Source organism: Oryctolagus cuniculus, chromosome 8 (assembly GCF_964237555.1).
Source record: "Oryctolagus cuniculus chromosome 8, mOryCun1.1, whole genome shotgun sequence".
In the NCBI taxonomy this organism is placed as follows: domain Eukaryota; kingdom Metazoa; phylum Chordata; class Mammalia; order Lagomorpha; family Leporidae; genus Oryctolagus; species Oryctolagus cuniculus.
Genome location: NC_091439.1, coordinates 40,053,140 through 40,068,334, shown reverse-complemented (window position 1 = coordinate 40,068,334; position 15,195 = coordinate 40,053,140). Strand labels below are relative to the sequence as shown.

The 15,195-nt window shown below is 43.0% G+C and overlaps 1 protein-coding gene across 4 annotated transcripts in view; it reads right to left on the bottom strand.

The window, feature by feature from the left end:
• The window catches only part of ANKRD50 (ankyrin repeat domain containing 50), a 56,863-nt gene extending 43,196 nt beyond the window's left edge, over positions 1–13,667 (bottom strand). For 2 of the 4 annotated variants that reach the window (XM_002717240.5, XM_070047618.1), the window contains exons 1-2: positions 13,378–13,667; positions 10,981–11,900 (exon numbers count right to left, since the gene is read on the bottom strand). In XM_002717240.5, the coding sequence (XP_002717286.2) occupies positions 10,981–11,492 (512 nt within the window). In that variant the 5' untranslated portion in view covers positions 11,493–11,900; positions 13,378–13,667. Of the gene's footprint in view, positions 1–10,980; positions 12,222–13,377 lie in introns of all 4 variants that reach the window. The other 2 variants (XM_008267942.4, XM_070047617.1) reach the window with 1 other exon arrangement.
• Positions 13,668–15,195: the final 1,528 nt, after the last annotated feature.

Here is a 15,195-nt window from a genome sequence, read left to right as displayed (position 1 = left end):
ATCCAGCTCTCTGCTATGGCCTGGGAAGGCAGCAGAAGATGGCCTAAGTCAATGGGCCCCTGCACCCATGTGGGAGACCCGGAAGAAACTTCTGGCTCCTGGCTTCAGATAGGCTTAGCTCTGGCCGTTGCAGCCATCTGGGGAGTGAACCAGCGGATGGAAAACTGTTTTCTCTCTGCCTCTCTGTAACTTTGCCTTTCAAATAAATAAATAAACCTTTAAAAAAAAAAAAAAAAAAAAACTTCTCCTCACTTCTCCTCTAGCAAAAAGACCTGTCATATCATATGACAAAGATGGATACATGGAGAGCTGAAGAAAAGACGTAAAAAAATCCAACCTCCCAAGAGTAGCTATGTATTCAGATAATGACACATAACCGAAAAGGTCACCAGCTTCTGGAAAACTCAATGTATAATTAGTCCTCTTAACTAATATTCACTTTTATTAAGCAACTGAATGAACATTTTCAAATTCTACTTTATTATCTGAGATTACTTTTAGCTACGTATGTGTACAGTGGAAAGAAAATGACAGTATGAATATGTGAATATTCAATATGAATATTTAAGATAATCTGATAGAAATTGGTTTGAAATTTAAAACAAAACGGTACAGTCAGAGACATCACTGAAACAACTAGAGGATAAAGACAGGAAACTAATTAGAATATTCTTCAAAGAGATATTTAATAGAAAAATATTGTTTTTATTTCATAAAAGTATGAGATCATTTCATTTCACAGAAACTTTAACTTCATAAAATTAAAAAAAAAAAAGAGCGAAATTGCTACAAAAAAGAAGTAAAGGACTTAAAATAAACTGGAAAAAAAAATCTTGGGGCAGGCATTGTGGTTGTTTTGGAATGTCTGCATCCCAAATCAAGAGTGTAAGTTCAAGTCCGATTGCTCTACTTCCAATCCATCTTTCTGCTAATGCATCATGAAAGGCAGTAAATAACGGTTTAAATGCCTGGGCCCCTGTCTCCCATGTGGAAGACCTGAATTGAGTTCTGGGCTCTGGGCTCTGGCTAGGCTCAGGCATAGCTATTGAAGGACTTTGGGGGAACAAACTATGAAGAGATCAATTAATTCTCCCCAATCCCCACCCCGGAAATGAACCAGCAGATGGAAGATCAGTCTCTCCCTCTTTGACTTTCTCTATGCCTTCCAAGTAGATGAAAAAATAAATAAAATAAATAAATTAAAAGAATTTGGCAACTGGGACCAGGCTTTAGTCTAGTGATTAAGATATCTGTGTTTAAAATAGTACCTGGGTTCAATTCCCTGCTCTGGCTCCTGACTCCATCTTCCTGCCAGTGCAGATCCTGGGTGGCAGCAGGCCATGGCCCAAGTGGCTGAGTTCCTACCACCCACATGGGAGATCTGGATTGCAAACCCACAGCTTTGGCCCCAGCCCCGCCCCAGGTGCTGTGGGCATCTGGGGAGTGAGTCAGCAGATGAGAGCTCTTTCTCTGTCCATCGCCCCTCTCTCTCTCTCTCTCTGCCTCTCAAATAAACATTAATTTTAAAAATCTGAAACATGAAATAAACACAAGGTTCACATCCTTAATATATATATTTATTCATAACCACTACCAGCTTTAATCTGTTCCCTATACTTAAAAAATAATCCTTGAAGGAATGAATGAGTTTGTTTCTGATGAGATTACGGAACATGATACACAACTTAAATGAGACAGAACCAAATTACCAAGAGTTTTTAAAGCTAGACACAGAAATTCAAATGTGTTTTGTAGGTTACCAAAGACACAGAGGAATAATTTAAAGAAAGCACTGTTTTACCATGGTTAGTTGGGCAACTGTGAGCAAAATACATTAAAAGTAGACCAACCGAAAATAGATAAACAAATTTCCAAGTTAGGGTAAAAAATTTCATGGAACAGTCCGAGAAAAATGATTAAACATCTTAGAGTAGTATAATAGAAGACAGTCTAAGAAAACTCTAGAATTCAGCTTACAGATGTGCTTCTCAGGCTTCAGTGTGCACAGGATTCTCATGGAGGTTTCATTAAAAAGCAGAATTTGGTTCAAATGACCTGAGACTGTGTATTTCTAACAACATCCTTGTTGATGCCAACAGTACTGATCTTAAGGTCGCTTCTGACAAAGAGCCTGGAAATAACAGTAATTATGGAACAACTTAGATCAAGAGTCAGTTTTCTTGGGTAGCATTTGGCACGGTGTTTAAGATACCATTTAGGACACCTGGATCCCATATTGGAGTGCCTGGGACTCAAGTCCCCATTCCACTTTCAACTGTAGCTTCCTGCTAATGCATACACACTGTAGGCTCCAATACATGAGTCTCTGTCTCCAACGTCAGAGATTGGGATTGAGTTCCAGGCTTTGGTCTGGCCCAATCTCAGCTATTACAGGTATCTGGCAAGTGAATCAGCAGATGGAAGATCTCTCACTATCTCTGTATGCATTTCAGATATAAATAAATTTATTCAAAGTTAGTTTTCTTGGGGCCAGCACTGTGACACAGTAGGTTAAAGCCCTACTGTGCAGTACCAGCATCCCATATTGGCGCCAGTTAGAGTCCTGGCTGTTTCACTTCCAGTCCAGCTCCCTGCTAATACACCTGGGAAGGCAGCAGAGGAGGGCCCAAGTCCTTGGGCTCCTGTACCCACATGGGAGACCTAGAGGAAGCTCTTGGCGCCTAGCTTTGGATCGGCTCAGCTCCGGCCATTAAGGCCAATTGGGGAGTGAACCAATAGATGGAAGACTTTCTCTCTCTCTCTGGAACTGTGTCTTTCAAAAAAATGAAAATAAATCTTATTAAAAAATCAGTTTTCTCAGAATCTGAGATAATGATCAAGTTTTACAGTAGATGCTTAATTATCCTGTGTCTGTCTTAGCCCTTAGCAAAGCTGTTACTTTGCATTTATTTTTGTGACTACTTGTTTAATGTAGTTCATCCCCAGTTTAGCCCTGATATTTAGCCCATATATGGCATGCAATTGGCACCGAATACTTATTTTAAAAATGAATGGATTAACACACAGAAGCAGCTAGAAGTCAAGTCAGATTTATCATAAGGTCAGTGAAGGACATTCATGTGAAAACATGTTTTCTGTTTTGTTTTTTTTTGTTTTTAAGACTTATTTATTTGCTTGAAAGTCAGAGTTACAGAAAGAGAAAGAGAAGAAGAGAGAGATAGAGATCTTCCTTCCACTAGTTCACTCTCCAGATTGCTGCAATGGCTGGGACTGGGCCAGGCAGAAACCAGGAGCCTGGGGGCCGGCGCCCTGGCTCAATAGACTAATCCTCCACCTTGCGGCGCCAGCACACCAGGTTCTAGTCCCAGTCAGGGCGCTGAATTCTATCCCGGTTGCCCCTCTTCCAGGCCAGCTCTCTGCTATGGCCCGGGAGTGCAGTGGAGGATGGCCCAGGTCCTTGGGCCCTGCACCCCATGGGAGACCAGGAGAAGCACCTGGCTCCTGGCTTCGGATCGGTGTGGCGCCGGCCGCCGCGACCATTGGAGGGTGAACCAAAGGCAAAGGAAGACCTTTCTCTCTGTCTCTCTCTCTCTCACTCTCCACTCTGCCTGTCAAGAAAAAAAAAAAAAAAAGAAACCAGGAGCCTGGGGCCTCTTTCAGGTCTCCCACATGAGTAGCAGGGACCCAAGCACTTGAGCCATCTTCCACTGCTTTTCCCAGGCCATTATAGCAGAGAGCTGGATCAGAAGTGCAACATACGGAACACAATCCAGCACCTAAACAGGATGCCAACATTGCAGGTAGCCACTTTACCTGCTTAGCCACTACACGGGGCCCGAAAGATAATACGTTGATCAGAATGAAGACAAAGACTATTGGTACAGATTTGAGTTCTATCATGTCAGATATCGTAGTCATACATACAAATAAAATAAGCTGATGGAATCTTTCACAAAGAGACAACATCTGTGAGTAAGCTATGTGGAGTAGACACGCACAGACAATAAAGAGGAAGGACCATCAAGCGATAGAGTCAGCAGGGGCTTCTGAAAGGAAGAAAGTACAAATCAGAAAAAAAAGTTCTAAAATGCATTATCTAAGGCTAAGGGCAGATTGAGCAATAAGTTCAAAAGCAATTATTTCTAAGTATCTTTCTGAAAGCATGTAGGGATAGAAGTTAGATTGCAGGGAGCTGTGATAGGGAAGAGGAAGTAGCACTCCAAGACAGAAATTCAGGACAAACAAGAGATTTGGGGGAACACAAAAAAGTAGTGTTATTCTCACATAGAATTACGAAACATGCTGATGTTTGAAAATGCTTATAGGAGCCAGGCTGACATATATAAACAAAGTGGTCTTACTCCAAGATAAGACAGTAGAGGATCAAATGACATCATGTAAGCCGCATATAAAGACACAACTGACTCAGCTACAAGATTATTAATTCAAAGGAATCTGGTATTATAAAATTTTTCAGTTTTTTTTCCAGGAATTAAAAAATCCATGGATATGCATGTGAAATTTCCTGAATTAGGTAAAAAAATGTATTCAACTGGTATGGCACCACGACATTGATTAAAAAAAATTTTGAGTTATCAAGAAAGAAATAAAAAGGTTGCCAAACAGAACTAAGAATGTGGCTGACTTTGAATAGGATAAATATGTAAGCAGGAATAATATATGATGCCATTATAGCTTCAGTGACTAGAGGTGGAAGATTGCTTCAGCAAATGATAAAGAGTACGAGAGACCAAAGGCAGCGCACTTTGCTATGAAATATTGAAGAGCTAACTTAGGGTAAAAAGAAAGGATTCTACGAAGGGAAAGTGAGAGCATATAAATGAATGGAAGTCCATCTTTAAGAAAACATGGGATGGTTTAAACTTGGAAAAGGCCAGCAACTTAGTGAAAAGTGATGCTCTTAGACCAAAATACAAATGTGGAATTTTGTTTATGAAAATTATCTTTGGGACCGTCATTGTGCAGTAGGAGATAAAGAGCCTCCTGTGACACACGCACCACATATGGGGCTGGTTTGAGTCCTGGCTGCTCCACTTCTAACCCAGTTCCCTGCTAATGCACCTGGGAAAGCAGTGAAGATGGCCCAAATGCTTGGGTTCCTGCCCCACCTCTACCACCCACAAGGGAGCCCTGAATAAAGTTCTTGGCTTCAGCTTGGCATAGCCCTGGCTGCTGCAGCCATTTGGGGAGTGCATCAGTGGATGGAAAATATCGCTCTTTGTCTTTCCCTGTCTCTATAACTCTTCCTTTCAAACAATAAATAAATCTTAAAAAGAAGAAAATTGTATTTATTTAATGTAAAATTTGAACAGTAAAAACACTTTTAAAAGGCTGTTTAAATATGACAATATTTAAGACTGGATAATGGCAGTTCTTTGAAATAGCATTAGCTATACAAGATAGATTATGGAAGTGGAATGTTTTGTCATGAAAACACATCACAAGTGAGGGTAAGAAGGAGGCATACATTCCAGTCCCCTTCTGTTCTTGGCCCCTTTGTTGAGTGTGCCAAAAATACTTGGAGCCAGTTGAGACAAGAGATAGATATCTAGCCACTTAAAACTATCTGGACTATTGCCATAGTCATACATGTTAAACAGCAGACAGTAGGTTAATAAATTAATAATCACTATTCCAGTCTGGTCTCTATTTAAAACTGACCTAAATGATATAACATTCCAATTTCCTTTCTAATTCAAGAGCTTCAGCTTAATTTCAATTGGGTTCAAACTCCAGATAGGCAAGTAACACTATTTACTCATTCAAAAGGAATTAATTTTGTAACTGTATACAAAAGGCTATACAAAACACTATGGCCAACATAAAGAAGCACATGGCTATAGAGACAATAAAAAAACAGTGTAAATAACTACTATATAAGCTAAACATCTGAAGAATTGAAGGGAAATAAAAACATGAGAAAGAATATTCAAACATTCAAAGACTTCTAGTTGATATTAAAAAAAAAAAAACTTATCTCAGCATTTGATCTGGTTTTTTCTTTTCCTGACAACTCCTGCTATCTTTCACCAATAACCAATAACAAACTCTCAAGATTTAAAGTAAGTCATCTTTAATTACTTAACATTTTTTAAAAATTTTATTCCATTTATTCTTAATTTGTAGAACCCCAAAGAGGTTTAATTTTTCTTGTCACCATTATACGGAACAAAATCATTTTTACTCAACATAGGGATATTGACAATGCACGTAGGAAATGCACACTCGGTTTTGCAGATCAACCCAGAACTAAAAGTTAAGAAATGACACCTGTCAGGAACAAGGTTCTCATCATCACATCCATCGAAATTGCCAAAAAGGCCCCTAAGTTCAGGGCCCATGACACTGAAGTTCAGGAAGGAGTTCTAGGAAGTAACCACCGTTAGCTCTGCTTCTAAACCAGCTATAAAGCCGAAAGCTGCTACCCCATTTCCCCTCATTCCTTAACTTAGATGCTTGGTCTGTTTGTCAAAAGTAATTGCTTTTTTTTTTTTTTTTTTTTAAGTTATAGGGCTACTAGAAAACTAAACCTCTAATGCTAACTTTAGAAAAACACATTAAGGGGCCGGTGCCGTGGCTCACTTGGTTAATCTTCCGCCTGTGGCACCGGTATCCCATATGGGCGCTGGGTTCTAGTCCTGGTTACTCCTCTTCCCATCCAGCTCTCTGCTGTGGCCCGGGAGGGCAGTGGAGGATGGCCCAAGTGCTTGGGCCCTGCACCCCATGGGAGACCAGGAGGAAGCACCTGGCTCCTGGCTTCAGATCAGTGCAGTGCTGGCCGTGGAGGCCATTTGGGGAGTGAACCAACGGAAGGAAGACCTTTCTCTCTGTCTAACTCTGTCAAATAAAAAAAAAAAAAAGAACAACACATTCAATACAAAATACACACAGTTTTGGATGAAGAGTCTGAAGGAGGAGGTCGAATAGAGACATTAGCCTTTAGTTTTCAAAACAAGTAAAATATAATCATCATGGACTTAGTCCCACCGGCAAAAATGGGAAAAAAAAATGTTGTAAGCCTACTAACAGCTTCAACCAGTTCAGAACTTCAACCAGTTCAGGAAAAAAAAAAAAAAGGAAAAGAACAAAAAACAAGCCAAACAAGTAATCAGTATGTGCCTTATTCCTCATTCTCTTTAGCAGATCACAGAATTCTATAAATGTTAAACTGTTCATATATTTTATAAACACTCTGATATTTATTCCAACTATTATTTCTCTGTACAGAAATAAAATAATTTGGTAAGTTTAGAATACAAGCTCCATGAAGGCAAGGAATTTTTTCTGTTCTATTCAAAGACTAATCTGCAGCTCAACTCTCCTAAAGACAAAGAAGGTTCTCAAAACATATCTGAGCTGAACTACGACGAAAACACAGAGTTCTCAATATTTATTCTAGGAATTGATGACTGAATGTCAGAAGAAATCTCTTGATAACTAAGCCTAAGAGACAACAGAGTATACCATACCATACCAGAACAGAAAGAACATGGTAATATCTAACCAGATTAATATGAAATTCCTTTCATGCTTTTTGCTGGTTATAAAGAAAACCTGATTTCAATAAGCTAGTAATTGACAGGTTACCACTTTGCTACATGGTTTCATGTGGGAAGTCAACTTGTAGTACTTCGTATTCTATTACCATTAGCAGCATAAAATAGAGAAAAAAAAAATCAGACTATAAAACTGAAGAAAAGATAAGTGGACCATACAGTATCCATTACTGAATCACTTCTCTTCAGTCTCCCCAGTTTTGTGGATCTGTGAACAGTACGATTTTTTTCTTTATTGATTTTCTATTACTATTCAATTGTTTCACACAGGAATATATGAAACCAATATTACCAATTTAAAACAAATAAGAACTTAAGGAAATAAAACCGGTTTTGGATTCTGTTGTGAAAAAATGGAAAAAAACCTTATCCTTCTCGTTGCTAAGTTTTTATTTCATCTCCCATTGCCTTATAATTAGCTATTTCCATCTCTGTCTCTGAGAATTCCTTGGAAACATGGTTCTCTGCTCCACTGGTCTAACTGTTGAATTCCAGTATCTGTCCATGGCTAAATAAAATACAATCCTACTAAAATTCTCTAAAGGACTTAAGAAGTCAGTCAATCCCTAACAGAACACATGGTAGTCTTGGTTGTTTATCCAAAAGCAGAAGCCCAGATCATCTAACACTACAGCCCACACTAAAACACAGTTCTTAAAGTTAGAGCTCTGTTCTCCTGTCTGCATTTGAATAAGGCTATCTACAGCTTTACAGATTTAGAAGTGTACAAGTATCTCTATGAACAACCAAAAAAAGAGTGTTCAAATACCCGTTAAATAATTTTTGTTCATGGTCAATTAGTTTAATGATGTAGAAAGGGAAATGACCCAGGTTCCTGAAAGATCCAGTAAGAGATTAAATAAGAATATAAAGTGATTAGCTCCTCTGTCAATCAAAAAAGCCGTGCTAATGTGGATTTCACACACTGCAGTAATTGCTTCTTTTTTCCCCTCAAAATCATATAAGGAAAAAGAAATAAAAGAAGGAACACATGAAAAGGGAAATTTGCTGTAAGGACAAGCTATGATACTAAAGAGATATGCTTAGGATCAAAATATATCAAAAGCGTAGTTATCAGACATGATTTCAAACATTTGGGTACTAGAAATGTATAATTTCCAAGAAATTATACAATTTAGTTAGATTAAGTTAAACTTAGACTAAGCTCTTTGAAAGTGACTAAGATGTCTATAAATCTGTGCTGGCATTGTGGCTTACCAGGTTAAGCTGACACCAGTATCACATACAGGCACCAGTTCAACACCCAGCTACTCCACTTCCGATCCAGTTCCCTGTTAATGTGCCTGGGAGAGCACAGGAAGAGAGCCCAAGTGTTTGGGCCTCTTTAGCCATGTGGAAGACCCAGAAGAAGTGTCTGGCTCCTGGCTTCAGCCTGGCCCAGCACCGGCCATTTGGGCCATTTGGGGAGTTAACCTCACAGGAGGAAGATTTCTCTCTCTCTCTCTCTCTCTCACTCACTCTCTCGCTCTCTTCTCCTCCTCTCTCCGTAACTCTGCCTTTCAAATAAATAAAATACATCTTTTTAAAAAAGTCAATAAATCTAAATAACTTACAAAGTAACTTAAAACAAAAAACCAAAAACATAGCTCTTCAACTAGTTATAGTTTCTTAAAAAATCAGTAAGAGGAAAAGAATTGCTTATATACAAAGATTTTAAATCTTTTAAAAGGGCAAGTTTTGATTAAAGACTATATTATTGATTCCTTATAGTAATTCTATATTGAACAACCTCATCAAACTTGGCATCTCAAATGCATGTTACAGGCATCAACTAATAGATTTCTTCATTAATGTAAAACTGAGACAACAGTTCTAATCCTGATTTTGATAGCTGACAGCTAAAGAGAAGAAATTTGCCCTGAGTTTTACTGGATCACATTTAAGTATTAAAAGGTATCATACCTGGCAAAGACAAGTCCCTTTGGCCAACTTTAATAACCCCCTCTCATGCTTGAATTCTATACCATCATTCATAATTCTCATTTTAGAATGCTACTTTTTCTATTACTTATACGCATAATCTGAAATCTGCACTCAAACATACTGTGATACAACCCTCCCCATGCCCCAATTTCAACATATTTTTCTAAATTCCTCTTCCCATCAAGTCCTCCTAAGAATGTCTACTATTACAACAGTATACGAACATACAAACAAATCCGTTTCAAATCTCAATCCTGCCACTTACTGGCCTGGAACTTTGAATGACTCGGGCTTTGTGTGCTTCACTTTGCCCATCTACAAAATGGGAATAACAACTGTACCTACTTCACAGGATTGCTCGGAAGATGACAAGATTTCATGACTGACACTGTTTGCTACAATAATTATTACATATTTTCAATATTATTCCAAATGTATACATTCTATACCATTACATTTGAGGACATCATAATAACAAACATGACTCTTTTTCACAGCACTTCAAATCTTGCTCAAATCCTTCCATAGAGACACAGGTCTCACAGACAGACACACAAACTTCTAAATCACTCCTCTTCCCACCACACAGAAACCTCCAGGGCACACTATTCCAGAATCCTTTGGGGACCCTCTTCTACCTGCTAAGAACTATTTACAGTGAAGGAGGTAAAAAGGAGTGTGGCCAAATGAGTAACTGCAGCTGACGCGAGGCAACAGCAAACACAAAATGACAATTTGCCTGCCATGCTTACAATGAGCAGCGGATAGGCCAAATTTATTTTCAGGGAGTTATGTTTTCTTGAACACATTTTGAATCTGACACCACTTTGAAAAGCAACTTGCTCACCCCTTAGACCAATGCAAAAGACCCCTTTTCCCATGGAAAAGTGCTGTACTGAACTCAGGAGAGGAATGTCCTCTATACCACTCACTAAAAGTACTAAAGTGACTCCACATTTTCACTGTTTTCTAAGTTTCACAGGATCATTCAGCTTTTCAATTACTTCCTAGGGAATAAATTCCAAATCACATTAGCAAATTTTCTTCGGATTTTCAATGGCTAACGATCTCTTTTATAGAGAACCTTTCTTAAAGAAAATAACATTGTGATAAACAGAAATAGGCTAGATTCTAAGAGTTTTTCTAAGTTCAGCTCCATGTATAGTATCCTAGTTTCTGCAAAAGTATCCTAGTTTCTAGGAAGCTAAATGTTCTTCTCTACCGTAAGAACAAACGCTCCTTCCCACTGACAGGTATCAGAAAACTAACATTCTGTGTCAAACAAGTAAAATTAAAAGGCTTGCTTTTAATCCCATATACTGCTAAATATAACTTAACTTTTGTTTCTTTGAATATTCAACAGTAAATAGATGTTTTCACAACCATAGAATAAACCCAAATGGACAGCACTCGCAAAGGTACTCCAGTTAAAAGCAAAACAAAAGGTCACTTTAATTTTTCCATAGAAGCCTGAACACCAGGATATTCCCATTGTTACCTTTTAAATGCTTCAGCTGGGTTCCTCTCACATTCCCCAGGTTGTAAGAGGCTCTGGACTGCTGGATCTCTGAGCTTGTCTTCATATCCTTGGAGTAGTCCACTGCGGCAGATCTGGGCCACCAGACCCCTGATAAAGCCTCCAACACACAAAGTATCAGAGTCCTGAGCTTTGCAGAAATGAAAGGCCAAAGCCTGACGATGTAACCCCCTCTGCAAGCCTGCAGGTGAACTTGGCCACAGGAGCTCAGTGCACAGGGCGGTCTTACCACTTCCAGGCCCTCCTACCAACAACACACCCCAGGCAGCTCCCTTTCCAGCAATGGCACCAGCATTATTCCCAGAATTCACTGCAAGGGATGGGGTGTTGACAGCACTATTACAGCAGTTAGTTTTCTCCTGGAGGCAATGCTGAAGCTTGTGGAAAACCCACTCCCTACAGTAAAACTGCTTTCCTTGCAGTAAACTGGTTTGAGCCATTTTGCAGACTTTCTCTTCCCAAGGATTAGTCATAATAGTTTTTTTTTTAATCTTCAATGTTTGCTAGAGTCTGAACACAGATGCATAGGTCTTTACATCCATTAGGACACAATTTGCATATTCAGTTGACTTCAATGAGCAGTTAGAATAAAACTCATCAGTTACAGAGTCTACTTGTCAACAGAACGTGCATGTCTTTGTTTGGCTCCTTATTCTTGATAAGGTCTTGAACTGCTGGGTAAAGGGCTAGCTCCAAAGCTTAGTAACACCTTTCCAATAGCTGGACAGGTCACACAACTCCATGGCTACATCTGCAGTTTATGTGATTGTGGAGGTTTCGAGTAGACAGATGAGATACAACATCTGGAAAACTAAAGAGCAAGCCCAAATCTTGCGGTCTGTACCAAGCGCTCCTCCAGATGCCAGGTGTTAATTCTGTATCTGAAAATGAGAGGCAGAAAAGTTGTCCATCATCACATGGCATCAGAGAAGGGACCCTTAGACAGCACAGACGCGAACTCTGTATTTCCTTTTGCAGGATGATGGCTCAAAGTACTAGCTCTTGCCAGTTTCAGGCATCTGGGCAACTGCCAGGGAACTGTTTCAGATTATAGTCTCTTATGTGGCAGAAATGACACTGTTAACACCTTCTTAATCCAAAGCACTCATAAAATATAGTTTTCGAGAGCAGATTCTTAATGAACCTGTTAACAGGTCTCTTGCTTTGAAGACGTCTGGGGAATCAAAAATTTCCACAAGTCACTAAAATAGAACAAACAAAAAGCTCTTAGCATCATGCCTTAAAAGTGTGTTCCCCAGAAGATCCAATTGACCAGTTAAAGTCATCTCAAACACCCATGTATTCCATCCTGAGCACTTTCAAAAAACACTGGGACAATTACCCTCAGAATAATTAATTATCCTTTCAATCTTTTTCTTCTCTTATAGTTATGCTTCCCAAACAGTCACATTTGAATCAGGGTACCCTAGATTTTTTAAAACTTCAGTGAGGAAAAGGGGGGGGGGATACTTTTTGCACACCCAGTAGCATCCTTAACTCTCGCCCAGAAAGCTCTTTCGGAGGAGCCTGGGAGCAGAGCGCCAGCTAAGGCAGCTCGGTTAACTTGCACGGGCCAGCCAGTCAAGGGCTCTCGGCTGCTCCACCAGTCACACTTCTTTGTTGATAGTCTGCGGAATCTAGGGGCAGATGATCAGGGCTGCGGTTGGATGGGGGACTTTTTTTTTTTTTACAATAATAATAGTAATAATAAGGTAACGGGGAGGGGGAATGTGTGTTCAAGTACAACCGTGAATCTTCGCTTCCTCGGAGCCCGGGCTGGAGGTTTAAAGCCGGGCTCAGGGAAAGCAGTTCGGCCGCAGGAAAAGCAGCTGGGAGAATCCTTCCCGAGGCTGGAGCGGGCTAAGGAGTGCTCCGGCCTCCGGTTTCAGCTGATAGACAAAAGGAACTCCGGGGTTCCCAGCGACGGGAACCACCTCGGGCTGGAGCCGCCCCAAGGAGCCCCAGGGAGGCCCCCTCGGAAAGGACGGGCGCGGAGGTGCCACCTCCAGCCCGAGGTCTACCCTGGCAAAGCCTGGGAGCGCCTCGGCACCCCGCCCCGCCCTGGGTCCGGGGTGTGTCTTCGGGAGGGGGAGGGGTGCTCGAGGTCCTTGCCAATCCCCGACCAGGGCTCGCCGCCCGGGTGGGGTCCAGCTGTGCGCCCCCACCCCTTGGCCCGCGCTGGCACCCGCACCCACCCGGCCCACGGCGGAGCCAGGTGAGCGGGCGAATCGCGGGCCCGAACGCTGGACGGGGTGAGTGGGTGGGTCCGTTCAGGGTTCCAGCCGCAGCCCGGGGGCTTCCGACCTGAGGGAGGGCCCTCGCTGCCACCACCAACGCCGCCGCCGCCCCCTGGGTTACCTCAGTCCGGTCCCCGCCGCCGCCGCCGCTGCGGACTCAGCCTCAGGCACTTGCTTCGCTGAGCAACCGCCGCCAGCAGCGCTCCTGGGACTGCTCCGGCAGCCGCCTCCTCCGCCCGGCCTGGGGCACGCTCCCAGCTCCAGAGCCTGCGCTCGGTCCCCGGCGACGGCCAGCTCCGTCGGCCCCAGCAGCCTCGGTCGCACTGCTCCCAACCCCCAACCGGCCAACCGCCGCCGCCGCCGCCGCCGCCGTCAGGGCAGTGACTGTCTCAGGGAGCCCCGGCCCCGGCCGGCTCCGCCCCGCCCCGCGGCCCCGCCCCCGCCAGGCCCCGCCCCCGGCCTCGCCGCTCGGCCTTTCTTTGCCTGCCGGCTCCGCCCCTTCGCCGCGCCCCACCCCCACCGCCCCGGCCCGTCGCCGCCCGTGCCCGGGCGTGTGCGGCCGCCTGGGACCCGCGGCGGGCTCGGCGGGGAGACCTTTCTGGGGGGCGACGTGGGGGCCCCGCCTTTCTCAGGGGAGGCGGGGCTGCGTTCTCACGTCCCCGAGCTCACGCGAGTCGCTGCCCCCACCCACCCCGTCACCGCTCGGCCCCGAGCCTTCCTTTGTCTTGCAGGCGGGAGAGGCTCCCTGGCTGCTGGGGCCGCGTCCGCCCGCCCGGAGAAGGGGGCAGCGGGGGCGGGGGGCGTTCTGCCCCTCGCCTCTCCCTGAGCTCCCTGGCTTCCGAAGGCCACCCTGGAGCCCGTCCTGCCCCCTCGGTCGACCGAGTCGCCTTCCAGTCCCTTAAAATCCCAGAGGGTGCTTTTTACTCTCTGGGACTAAGAGGAGGCAGAAGCCGGGCAAGGATGATGTAAAAATGGAACCCCCAGGGGGATCGTGTGGGGGTCTGAGGGGACGGAAGGGGCCTCCATCGCGTGCAGTTGACAGCTGGCGGGGCTGGGTCTCGGGCCTCTGCCCTTGTGCACCAGGGTCGGACCGCGCAGTGGAGGCGGCTGAGCCTGTCCACCAGGCCTGCCCAAGGGCAGCGCCTCTCGGACTAGGCAGACCAGTTGTCTGTCCTCGCAGGGCCTCCGTGCTTAGATTCCAGATCCCTGCTGAGAGAGTAAAGGTGTTAGCCACGGGTGGGGTGGGAATGGGGTGTCTTCACCGCTTTCGTTGCTCCTGCCCAAAGCGAGAGTTCTCCATCTCCTTTCCGTTGAACGTGTTTATTTCCGACAACGTTAAGCCAGTTTCTCATCTGGCTTCCGGAATTTCAGAGTATAGCTATCAATAGATGATGTTTGTGCTTGCTGCGTACCAGGGGCCATCGAGGCTTATTGATCTTAATGTTTAGATTCATGAACCTTGAATTTGAGGTTTGTTTTCTTCAAAACACAAGCCAAAACCGATGAGAAATACGTATACTACGTTATCGCTTCCATTGAACCATTTGCTAATGTGATAATTAAAATAATTTCTGACTAATAGAGAATACGTTGCAGAAACTTTTGGTCTGGTGAACCTGTGTTATGCTAACTAATTGCTCTCATGCAATGCACTTTTAAAACTTGTCAGCAATAACTAAGCAACAGTTGGTCTTCAAACTCACTTAGAAGTTTGTTTTTTTGGCTTTAAAGCTTATTTCACATTTCATTTTTATAGCTGTCTGCTTTCCCTAATAGAAAAATTAACTACATAGATATTTGTACCAAATTTCACAAAATACTTTTTTTTTTATCGATTACCCAAATGTTAAAAATGGAGTAAATTGAATACTTGATCTTGGTGCTTAATCTCATACTTTAATCAGATCCTTAGCCATGTTTTCTCCAATACTGGTATTTT